This window comes from Stomoxys calcitrans, chromosome 2 (assembly GCF_963082655.1).
Source record: "Stomoxys calcitrans chromosome 2, idStoCalc2.1, whole genome shotgun sequence".
In the NCBI taxonomy this organism is placed as follows: Eukaryota; Metazoa; Arthropoda; class Insecta; order Diptera; family Muscidae; genus Stomoxys; species Stomoxys calcitrans.
Window position 1 is genome coordinate 138,163,199 of NC_081553.1, and position 13,200 is coordinate 138,176,398.

General features: G+C 37.7%; 1 protein-coding gene across 1 annotated transcript in view; it reads left to right on the top strand.

Annotated features, from left to right (window-relative positions):
• Window positions 1-13,200, top strand: part of LOC106092567 (V-type proton ATPase 116 kDa subunit a 1) — a 31,374-nt gene that overhangs the window by 16,279 nt on the left and 1,895 nt on the right. Inside the window, exons 2-4 of the mRNA XM_013259448.2 lie at window positions 4,900-5,041; window positions 10,020-11,900; window positions 11,976-12,201. Coding sequence (XP_013114902.1) covers window positions 4,925-5,041; window positions 10,020-11,900; window positions 11,976-12,201 — 2,224 coding nt within the window. The 5' untranslated portion in view covers window positions 4,900-4,924. The remainder of the gene's footprint in view (window positions 1-4,899; window positions 5,042-10,019; window positions 11,901-11,975; window positions 12,202-13,200) is intronic.

Consider the following 13,200-nt stretch of genomic DNA (forward strand, 5'->3'; position numbering starts at 1 on the left):
AAGGTCTAAGATCAGTATTGAGAAAAATTTCAGAATACCTATATCCCCAAATGGCAATTAATGCAAATGAGAATTTTTGCTATTTGAAGAAATAAATAATGCATACGCTAGTATAAATGATCAATTCATTTGTACTGTTGGTTACATTCTCAATAATGACCGCAACATGACCTGGTCGCATATACTCGCATGTATTGTGTATGTATGTGTATGTGCTTAATGGTACACATATACCAATATCCTGACCTTGTTGATGGGGACCTTTATTACATATGTAGAGTAAAAAGCCATGACCATTTGTCACGCTATTTAAACATTAACTATTTGTCAATTATACACATTCCCTCAAAAGATAACAGCAAAATAAAATAAAAGTGTGTTCTTTGTTTTTCGTTTAGTACGTATTTGTATACTCGCCACCATGAGGCAGAGGGGTGGGTAAACTAACTTCTTCAATCCGTTTGTAACACCACGAAAGATTGGTCCAAGACCGTAAATTATGTATTCTTTATCGTTATGACATTCTAGGTCCATCTATCGATGTCCGTTCGTCTGTCGAAAGCACAAAAACTTCCGAACTAATGAAACTAGTCGCTCGATTCTTACACAAATACTTCCTATGGGTGTAGGTAGGTCGGTATTGAAAATGCGCCTAACCAGTTCATTTTTGTATATATAAAGCTCCCATATAAAACTCATCTGCTGATTTAACTTCTTGAGCCCCTAGAAGGCGCAATTGACTTCTCTTACTTTTATCAATATTCATAAATTCATAAAGATCTCATAAAGACCGATGCTCCGATATGACTTCTTGAGCTCTTAGAGAGCACAATTCTGTTATGGTTTTCAACATCCGTACCATGTATGGTCCAAATCGGGCCAAATACAGATCGTGAGATCTTGCCCTTAGATAGCCTAGCCTAGCCTAAACCGTTCTCCTGATTTGAATTTTTTAAGCCCCAAGAAGGAGCAATTCGGCTAAAATTTCGGACGATGAATTCTGTTATGGTTTTCATTATTGGTGCCAAGAATAATCCAAATCGGGGTATACATACCTGATACCTGATACAGCTACCATAGAAACCGATCTTTCGATTTGAGCTTTTGAGCCCCTAAAGGGTGTAACCCTTAAGCGATTCGGCTGAAATTTGGTGTCTTGTATTCTGTTATGAAGTCGATTAAAAATCGATCTTCCGATTTGGCATTCTGAAGCAATTCTTAATACAACATTGTTAAAAGTCTTTGGAATCTTTTGTTATAACCTTTCTTAGTTTCTACCAATAATAATAATTCGTGGTATGGGCTTGACAAATGATATCCATAGTGGAGGGTAAATAGGATTCGGCTCAGCAAAGCTTAACGCGTTTTTACTTTTTTCTTCAAACAACGAACAGGCTTCGATTAGTTGTAGCGATAAACAGTGGCAACATTAACCCAATAACGACGAATGTTTTTTGTTGAATTTAATGGTTTCTATATCTAAAAATAAGCTTATGGTAGATAGGTTGACTTATCTACTTCTTTTGACACCAAGTGCGATTTATGTCACTAAAATCCACTTTTCTTCGCTAAATTATTTTTTTGTTGTAAACACATAGTGGCATAGTGGAGAATAAAAAGAAATTATTTCTTTATTGTTTTTCAAAAATTTAACAAAAATGCTTTTCACAAAAATTAAAAACTTTCTTTTTAAATTTTTGTTAAAAAATTACTACATAAATAATGAATTTATGAAATTTTAATGATGAATTTATAAAATAAAAATAAGTTTTATCTTTTTTTAAATTTTTAGAAAAAATCCTAATTTTTTGAATTTTTGTTAAAAATAATAATTTTTGTTAAAAAAAAAGTCAATAATGAATTGATGAAATTTAAATTATCACTTACTTTAATTGGCCATTACAGAAAATCTATCCATCTAGCCGAACGTAGAATCGACGTCCAAGCGCCATGGTCTTCTGCGCTTCTTCTCCAATCGAGATGTCGTTCTTCACTTGGTAACTCCATCGGAGTTTTGTTTGTCGCCTTCAAAAGATTTAATTTGTATAATGTTTCTTTCGTCTGTACAGAGGTGGCTTTGCTCCTCAACTGCTTGCTTAATCGAAAGTTGCATCTGTTAGCCAATATTTTTCTTCGTTTCATTTCCAAACTGTCATTTATTTCGGCTACGGCGCTGCCGAGGTAAATAATGTTGCTAACTAAAGTTTTAGTTCCCAACTTTCTTCAATTTATTTATCAGCTCGAGTTTACAGAGCTTTGTGGAAGTTGAAATTATCCAATTGGTCTTATCTCCATTTACTCCCAAACCTATTTTCGTTGATTCTCTTTAGATACTTTCAAATACTGCAATTGCTTCTTCCGGTAATCGACCTATAATATCGATGTCGTCGGCATATGTTCTCTTGTGAGTAGTGTGCCATGCCTATTCGTACCTGCTTCTCGTATAATCTTCTTCTTCTGGTTTCCGTGTCTGAAACCATGTTTGGTATTTAAGGGTTCGGAGAGGTTCTTTCCTATTTTAACTAAGGAGCAAACTTATCATGCAAAGTCGTATCAGTTTTGCAGGAATCGTCCCCTTTCTTGAGTACAGAATATAGTATGCTGAGGTTCTAATCATTGGGTATGCGTTATTCTAGGCAGATTGCCCATTCGAGCTTATCAGCGTGCCACCTCCGCTCTTAATATGATCCGGCAATCCTGCGGCTCCTGCTGCCTTATTGTTTTTCAGTCGGTTAACAACTATGTGGACCTTAAAATGCCTTTTCATCTATAATTTTGTCAAAATCCGTATAAAAAATGTGTGGAAATAAGGTTTTAAAGTCATAGGTGGGAATTGAACCTACGTCACCTGCACCCCCTTGTAAATATGATAATTTATATAACACCAAACTTCTGGGTAGAATTACTCAAAATAGTTGCATAGTTCAATGGCGAGTCGGTTTTCAATTGAGCAATTGTTTGCTTAAAACCTTTCCGGAGTAGGTACCAAATAAAATTAGCCGAATATATCGAATACCGTACCCAATACCATCTAAAATGTTCCCACATTTTTATATGTTTCAGGCGCCATCTGTTATTGGCTGGTTTTACTGCAATGCCATAATTTCAAATTTGATTTATAGATAATGCCATCTAGCGTACAATAGCGAAACAAAATACTGAAAACTAAAATCTTCCTGTAGATATTCGAATGACACAAATACAATAAATAAATAATAAATAAATGATGCGAATACAATTTGCGTGAATGTCATCAAATCCAATCTGTTGTCTAACAATTTCATTTCTTGTGATATAAATTCCCTTGGTCACATATTGCTATTGCAAGGGTAATTTTTATTAAATCAAGATGCGTGGTGAAGCATCTTATCAAGTTTGGATGCTTGCTAGTTTGGGTAAATTAATGTGGACCAAAAAATCCACCAAGCGGTTATCAAAATCGAAATTGATGACAAAACCGAAAAAAAATTGTCCAATAAACAAATGGTCTAAAATCGAACTGCCGATTTTAAACAAAAAGACCATCCATAGCTAATTTGTCCACTAGGCCCTGCCGAAACAGCTGAAAGATCCTTAGCTTTATCCGTCTGTCCGTGCTTCCTTTCCGCATCGTCAATCCATCTGTACTTTTATGTAATCAATCAATACGATCTCCACATATATTATCCAACCATTACGAAATATCATTTTTTACCCTAAGAAAAAAACGCTACGAGATATTCTAATTACTGTATATTTAAAATAAACTTTCTCATAGCCTTGGCATCAACACTTAATGCTCGAATGCGACGGGATTCTCCACAAATACTGGTAAATAAAGAAAATATGTGGTGAATTGTAAAAGTTCATTTTTAAGATATTTTTCAAACACAACGATTAAAGAAATGTATAAGCCCACAACTGCATATACATACATAGTGTAACAATAAAAATTCCCACATTCAACCGCCAAAAGATGGTACTATATATTGTAGAAAAAAAAGACTGAAATTGACTAAATCGTAATTTTCAGTAGGTGTGAACGAATGAATGAAAAAAACGCATCCAATCAATCGCACATAAATACAATGCAACTTCACTAACAAAACCATTTACCGAAGAAGAAATAGACGACCAAAGAGAAAGAAACACAGATAAAGTACAATAATTCATATATGGCAATAACGATTGTGGTCTCGCCTTTGTCGATGGTAGCATAAGAAAGTGTGCACGAAATGCGTATTTTAAAGCCGAAAACAATATCGAAAACAACAATTTCGGGATTGACTCTAGAAATATTTAAGAAGACGTTAAATATAAATTATTTTCGAACTATCTTACCAAAAGTCAGAATTTAGGATTGGTGTAATGGACACAAATATAACTCACATCCTAAACACGTTTTCGCGGTAAATTCGGTATAAGTTCGACCTACAAACGTACGGCCCTTGGAGCCTACACAACTGAGTAGTCCCCCCACCCCGGACGAAATGCGGCTACAGTGGTTGGCGTTGTGTGAAATTTAGATCATATTTATAATGAAATTCGTAAAGCATGAACTCTAACCTGTGACACTACTGTGGGTGTGATGCAGTGACCGATTCGGTCCCGTCCGTTTGTCCACGCATCCCTTTTGTACTGATTGTCCGTCTGCCGTTTTTTTGTAATCAAGGTGGAGATCGTAAAAGAAAAAGATGCCGACAAACCCCAATGCTTTTGAGGGCTGTACGAAGCCCACATTTATTGCTATTAGTGTTGAATGGAAACATGGACCATTCTTGGTGTGGTTTGTTGAGCGCAATATTTTTATAGTGTTATTTGCCATTCAATAGCCCCAGAGGCTTCATATTTTTTTCAATTAGAGTTTGTTGACTTTTAACATAATTTAAATTTTTATTTTATTTCTTTTTTGTTTTGCAGGGGTTTTGGCTAAGACGGCTTCACCATGGGTGATATGTTTCGAAGTGAGGAAATGGCCCTGTGCCAGATGTTCATACAACCGGAAGCAGCGTACACTTCAGTTTCCGAATTGGGTGAAACAGGATGTGTGCAATTTCGTGATGTAAGTTTCCTTAAACGCGATACATTTCATTAAAATATGTAGGGGCTGGGGTTTATTATCATATTAATTTTTTTGTTTAACCTTTACGGCCAGTGGGTCAGTCATGGGTGTTAGCTTAGGGGCTTATGAGTAGGTGAATTTATATAGACATTTAATTTCATAGTGATACCACAGTATCATTGTATGTATTATTGATATGTGCGAAGTTTGCCCCTGTTCCTCAGTGGAATGTTCATGGGCAAAATTTGCATTTTTACCACAGTAAAAAGGAAAGAAAGATCATCAAGATCACTTTAAACGCTAATAACTTGAGAGTCTTCATATCCGCTGATTCAGACAAGTCTTCAAAGGAATACGAACCCAAAGTGGAGAAGAATCAGCTAACATGTCGCTATAGGCGTACCCACAAATTCTAGTTCTACTGTCGTAGTTCAACCTTCGTTATAACTCTCCACCACAACTACTACAGTAATCGGGTAACCTTCTCAAAACGACAGCCCCAGTATATCCCAAAGCCCAGATGGTAATATAGTCTGGAACCAATCGTATTGAAGTCTAAATGGATCTACCGGGTATAGTGGTACAGAAGTTTTTATAAAATGCCGGCTTATAGAATGTGTAATCTATTCTTTCTATTAGGGACAGCACAGTGCCCGGAGTCAAAATTTCACCAAAGAAAAAATGCACGTGATATTTTTTTGCGATGAACGCAGTGAACGCTGCGTAGTCGAGCAGTTTTGACTCGACTCCGACTCCGACAAATTTGCGACTTGGGCACTTAAAAATGCTATTTCGTACCCGCCACTATAGAATGGAGGTGAGGTGCTCCATCTAGCCAATATGGATATCAAATGAAAGCTATTAACGAATAGATTAAGAATATGTAAATACAAGTCTAAATATTGGACCCGAGAAGGAACTACGTGGTCTTGAGGATTTTAAACCACGCTTAACCCTAGTCATTACGGGTATCAAATGAAAGGTGTTAAGGAGTAGATTATGGAAACGCAAAAAAAAAATTAATTACAGTCACATGTGGCATTTTTTCCAGTTTTCATTTTTTCCAAAACTAAGGATGAAGAGGAGGAGTATAATAATGAGTATGAAGACATCACATCGAGGGTGTAAAGGGATCCCACATTAAATATACTTCTGAGGGCATTGAAATGTGATGCCACTTAAACGCGGCAATCCCTGGGTAGCGGCAACGGGCATTTTTTTTCTCCCTAGAGGGTCCAGAGGCCTTTGCCCCAGAAAAGGAATTCGGATAGGTGTTCCTAGACTCAAAATTGGGTGGGTGCGTCCTATGTGCATTTTCCCCAAATTTCATAATTTCGTATGTAAAAATTCAAATTTGCCCATGAACATTCCATTAATGAACAAAATCAATCTTCTCACGTGTCAATGTCCGATTTAAGTTGAAGCTCAAAGATAAAGGGTCTCCTTTTTATAGCCGAGTCCGAACGGGAGAAGTTTTTACATGGGAAAACCACACAAATGTCGCCACCACTGACAATTTTTTTTCTGATTGTCTCACCAGGGATCAGGAAGATTGTCAAATAAAGGAAGAACGTAACGGGACCAATATTTTTACTTTGACAGCTGGTTGAGACTAATCCTACCAATATGCGCGTTCAAATTATGATGAAAATGAAGCAAATTTACCTATTTAGGCCCACCCCAGGGACAAATCGTCTTTTATAGAGGGTTAAAATTAAGTTTCCCCTTTTACATAGAAAATTTTTTTCAAAATCGCTTACTGGTTACAATTTTTCAAAAAAAAAAATATTTTATGAACTAATGGGTAAATGTGGGTCGTTTGCTGTCCCATGTTGGCCATATTGGTTTAGATTAATTTTAATTTATACAAAAAAACTTATATATTATGTACTTAAAAATTATTTCGTACTATACGTAAGTGCCTATGGTGATTAATGAATCAACTTTTTCCTGAGCTGGACTTTTAAATTGTTCGAAAACTGAGCTTATTCAAAATGCATGTGCAAGTTTTGAAAACACTGAAAAAAGGGTATCATATTATGTAGTAAAAAATTTACCTAAAATTGGTATACAAATTTTATTACGCTTTATGAAAATTTTCTCCTCTATTTGATAAATTGCTAAACTTCGGGAACATATCCTATTTTGAAAGAAATTGTAATTAGTAACTTAAAGTAGGTATAGAAATTTCCTAAAAAATTTACTTATATACAATTCAAAAAAGGGAAGGGAAAATTATATCCTTAATTGCAATCTGTGACATACTACAAATTTTTACTGAAGCTTATTACCATCGATTTTGCGGCCTTGCTAATTTGAAGTTCATCACGTTGTAGAAGCAAGTAAAAAATATTTACTACATAACTTTTTAGTTAGTGTAGAATAAGAAGAGGTATATAATTCCTTAAAATATGTAAGTGCACTTTAAGGATATTTTTCTTAGCTGCCAGTGAAACATGTACCCATTTACAGTCGGAATTTATTAAAATCTGTTTTGTAAAATTTCTAAAGAAAAATTTAATGCATTTCTATTCTTTGACATAATTTTTTTGTTTTTGTGGAAATATTTTTTTTATTTTGTCCGGAGTCGAGGAAATTTTCTTATACTCCGGGAAAAAATTTTCGACTCCAATTCCGCAGCCCTGGTTGAAACGCTGGAGGCAAGTGGAGGAGCGGAAACGATATACGGGGTATTTGAACACTGTATATAGACATTTTTGTCTTTTCTTTACGCGTTTTGTTTTCTCTGGCATAGTGATTCGTGTACGGAATATAGCTTTGGAATACAGAGCCACATCCACTACTATGGGATGTTGGGCAAACTAGTCCAATCATTCCGTTTGTAACACCTTAAATATTGATCTGCGACCCCATGGCTAGATAGTCTCGACATTCTAAACCGATCTAGCCATGTGCGGCCGTCCGTTTGTACAGTTAGTTGTTATTGATGTAGTGGGCTGCAAATGAATTATATCGGAGATTTTTGTTATAACTTAAAAAATCCCTTATAAGTATTGTATAATTTAAATCGGTCTATAACCTGATATATTTCCCATACAAACCGATCTCCCGATTTTATTCTTGATCCCCTTGAATCCACAATTGTTATTCGATTTGTCTGGAATTTTGCACGTAGTGTACTGTAACGACTTCCAACTACCGAGCCAAGTACGGTCAAAATCGGTGTATAACCTGAAATAGCTCCCATATAAATCGATTTCCCGGTTTGACATCTTGAACCCCTGCAATCCAGTTCCTTAATGTGATGTTGATGGGCAAATTTGCAATGTGCAATAATACCATATTGAAATCGTATACCCATACATATATGTATATGACATGATTTGGATTTTATGAGGCAGCACAAGCCATATCTAAATTAAGGAGTACTATCATTAGATTGGGCTTTTTGAACGTTACTTATTATTAAATATATTTTATAAATAAGTGTATACGAGGGAAAAGGCGCCGGAAAGCTGGATCATATGCAACTGTAGGTATTTGGGCTTTTTCTGACTTTATGACTTTTGTCGTTTTGGGCGAAAAACCCGCTACGCGAATTACCACCTATCAAAAGTTCGGCATTGCCAAACGTTCGTCCTTTAGCCTAGTACTAACTTCATTCACACGAAAATTGCCTATTAATTGTTGGCGAAATATGCCACATTCTATTGGACGACATAGCACAAAGTCAAACAAAGCCACAAAACAAATGCAATTATGATGAAACAGAGTTACTTGGACGAAGTTCGTGAGCATTTAGTAACATTGGCAATTAATTGAAGCGAAATTTGAATAGGCGCAGCGACATTTCACTCGTAGTTTGCTCAAAGAACTCAGTACCACTTCTACGGAATATTATCGCATTTTCTTCGCCATCGTTTTTGTACCCTCCACCATAGGATGGGGGTCTACTAATTTCGTCATTCTGTTTGTTGCTCCTCGAAATATTCGTCTCAGACCCCATAACGTATATACATATTCTGGATCGTCATGACATTTTATGTCGATCTAGCCATGTCCTTCCGTCTGTCTGTCGAAAGCACTAACTTTCGAAGGAGTAAAGCTAGCCGATTGAAATTTTGCACAAATACTTCGTATAAGTGTAGGTCCGTTGGGATTGTAAATGGGCCATATCGCTCCATGTTTTGATATAGCTGCTATATAAACCGATCTTGGATCTTGACTTCTTGTACCACTAGAGGGCGAAATTCTTATCCGATTTGACTGAAATTTTGCACGAGGTGTTTTGTTATGATGTTCATGGTTGAAATCGGTTCATAACCTGATATTGCAGTCATATAAACGTATCTGGGGTTTTGACTTCTTGAACCTCTATAGGGCGCAATTCCTATCCGATTTGGCTGAAATTTTGCACGACGTGTTCCAACAACTGTGCAAAATATGGTTCAAATCGGTTTGATTTAGCTGCCATATAAACCGATCTTGAATCTTGACTTCTTGAGCCAAAATCCTATCCGTTTCGATTGCGATTTTTGCATGACGTGTTTCGTTATGACTTTCAACAACTGTGCAAAGTACGATTCAAACCGGTGAAATTTTGTACAACGGCTTCTATCATGACCTTCAACATACGTGTCACAGCTCCCCTATAAAACGATCTCCCTAATTTACATTTTGAGCCCCTAAAGGGCGCAATCCTTTTTCGATTTGGCTGAAATTTTACACAAAGACTTCTACTATGGTCTCCAACCTTCATTCCATTATGTCCCGAATCGGACCTTTCCTTTGTTTGCCTAAAAAGAGACACCGGGAAAATAACTCGACAAATGCGATCCATGGTGGAGGGTATATAAGATTCCGACCGGCCGAACTTAGCACGCTTTTACTTGTTTATAATGCGATGTGACAGTTGTTCGGGGGAAAAGTCAATATCAGTACTGGGCTTTATTTTTAATAATTATGGTTGTGGGCGAATAAAATTTCATGTTTTTCTTTTTTATTTCTTACTCAACAGTTGAATAGTGGCGTCAATGCGTTTCAACGTAAATTTGTAACTGAAGTTCGTCGTTGTGATGAGCTGGAGCGGAAAATACGTTACATCGAAGCTGAGATCAAAAAAGATGGTATTGTCATGCCAGAAATTATTGACGACATACCGAAAGCCCCAAATCCCAGAGAAATCATTGATTTGGAAGCTCATTTGGAGAAGACTGAAAACGAAATCCTTGAATTAGCTCAAAATGAAGTAAATTTGAAATCCAACTACCTGGAATTGACCGAACTTCGCAAAGTGTTGGAGAACACACAGGGTTTCTTTTCCGATCAAGAAGTTCTCAATTTGGACAGCAGTAACCGCGGAGGTGCCGATGATGTGGCCGCCCAAAGCCGTGGTCGTTTAGGATTCGTGGCTGGTGTTATCAATCGCGAGCGTGTGTTTGCCTTCGAACGCATGTTGTGGCGTATTTCACGCGGCAATGTGTTTTTGAAGCGTTCCGACTTGGATGAACCCCTCAATGACCCTGCCACCGGCCATCCAATATACAAGACCGTCTTTGTAGCCTTCTTCCAGGGTGAGCAGCTAAAGAATCGCATTAAGAAGGTATGCACAGGTTTCCATGCTTCAATGTATCCATGTCCAAGTTCACACACAGAACGTGAGGAGATGGTAAAGGGCGTACGTACTCGCCTGGAAGATTTGAAACTGGTTTTAAGCCAAACTGAAGACCATCGTAGCCGTGTTTTAGCCACCGTCTCAAAAAATTTGCCTTCCTGGTCGATAATGGTAAAAAAGATGAAGGCTATCTACCACACATTGAACTTGTTCAATATGGATGTGACCAAAAAGTGCTTGATTGGTGAATGCTGGGTACCCACCAAGGATTTGCCCATTGTACAGAAGGCTTTGTCAGATGGTTCCGCTGCTGTCGGAAGTACTATTCCATCATTCTTGAATGTCATCGACACCAACGAACAACCACCTACTTTCAATCGCACAAACCGTTTTACTCGTGGCTTCCAAAATCTAATTGATGCCTACGGTATTGCCTCTTACCGTGAGTGCAACCCCGCTTTGTACACTTGCATAACATTCCCCTTCCTATTCGCCGTCATGTTTGGTGATTTGGGTCATGGTTTCATTTTGACCCTGTTTGGTGCCTGGATGTGCATATATGAGAAATCTCTGGCCCGCAAGAAAGGAGGAGAAATCTGGAACATTTTCTTTGGTGGCCGTTACATCATTTTGCTCATGGGTATTTTCTCATGCTACACGGGTTTCATCTACAATGATGTTTTCTCAAAATCGATGAATATTTTTGGCTCTACCTGGACACCTCGTTACAATACCTCAACTGTAATAAAGAACCCTTCACTGCAGTTGAATCCCCAATATCATGTCAAAGGTGTATATCCCATCGGCTTAGACCCCATCTGGCAAATGGCTGATAACAAGATCATCTTCTTGAACACCTATAAAATGAAACTGTCCATTATTACCGGTGTTGCCCACATGATATTTGGCGTCTGTATGTCGGTCGTCAATTTTTTGCATTTCAAGCGGGTATCCAGCATCGTTCTGGAATTCGTGCCACAGATCCTTTTCTTAGTTCTATTGTTTGGTTACATGGTCTTCATGATGTTCTTCAAGTGGGTCACCTACACTGCCGTGACAGATGTGCAAGCCAATACTCCTGGATGTGCCCCCTCCGTCCTGATTATGTTTATAAACATGATGTTGTTCAAGCACACCGAACCATTGCCTGGGTGCAATGAATACATGTTCGATGGTCAATCATCTGTGGAACGTGTATTTGTTTTCATAGCCCTAATCTGTATCCCATGGATGTTGTTGGGCAAACCATTGTACATTAAATTCACACGCAAAAACCAGGCTCACGTGAGTACAGCATGTTCAAGTAGTCATTTGCCATTTTATTAAAATAATCATTTTCTTCCTATCTACTGTTTCCAGGCCAAACACAATGGTGAATTGACAGGTAACATGGAAATGAACGAAGGCGAAACTCAATTACCAACAGCATCCGATGCTCATGAAGGTGGCGGCCATGGCCATGACGATGAGCCAATGAGTGAAATTTTCATTCATCAAGCCATCCACACCATTGAATATGTTCTAAGTACCATTTCGCATACTGCCTCCTATTTGCGTTTGTGGGCTTTGTCATTGGCTCATGCCCGTAAGTATTTTCTAAGTTTGACTATAACACACTCACATTTAGCACTTTATTATACTTTGGAATGCTTTATCTTGAAAAGCTCTTTCATTAGAGAAATTTTCAAGCGATTCGGTGCAGTACTTCAGAATTTTGTTACTTGTAACAGTACTTTTAGTGTACTTGTAACAGGGTGCCTCCACAAGCGTTTTTCTGAAAGCTAGTGTCGTCTACTGCAAACCATAGATTTCGGTCAGATTTCCAGTTCAAAAGTTACAGAGGTCTTGCGACTACACATGCTACAAACTATTGAAATACTTTTGGTCAGTGGGGGTTCGGACCACACTGTATTAGAAAGGGAATTTTTTAAAGTGGCTTTCATTTTCTTATGTAGCCCAGTCAGTAGGAAATTCTTTTAACTAATTTTGTTTTTTAATATCTTTGCTATTGAAATACATAAAATTTTAATAAAAATAGGCGATGACAAAAAATTTGACTTTTGGCCAGTAAAATTGAACAAAAAAAATTATAATTGATAATTGTCTTCCATCAATAACTACTTAATCAAGCCGATATCCCTAGCTTCGGGCTAACCAAGTTTATTGACGGCAGTTCTCTGGCCTTCGCTACCAAATCGTCTTCCATTTCATTCCCCCTTACTCCGTTATGGCCCAGCACCCAAACGATGCCGATTATGCCATCCTCAGAGAATTCGGTTGTTATTGCCCTTATGGCCATTTTACTGTCCGTAAAGATGTTCATACTCGACGTCCTCGCGTTAGTACCACACCACCTCACACAATCCCTGATCGCCCGGATCTCCGCGTGCAGGACCGCCTGGTCAGCCAGTCTAAAAGAGATCTCAGTACCTGGATTCTCAATGTAGACCCCAGGCCCACTCTGTCCCCTAGCTTTGATCCATCCGTTTAACATCATCTTCCAGACGGCAATACTAGGATTCCGTCAATCCAAGACTGTGGCTCACCTTCGTCTTCCTCGTGAACAGGCATATTTCAGTCTTCT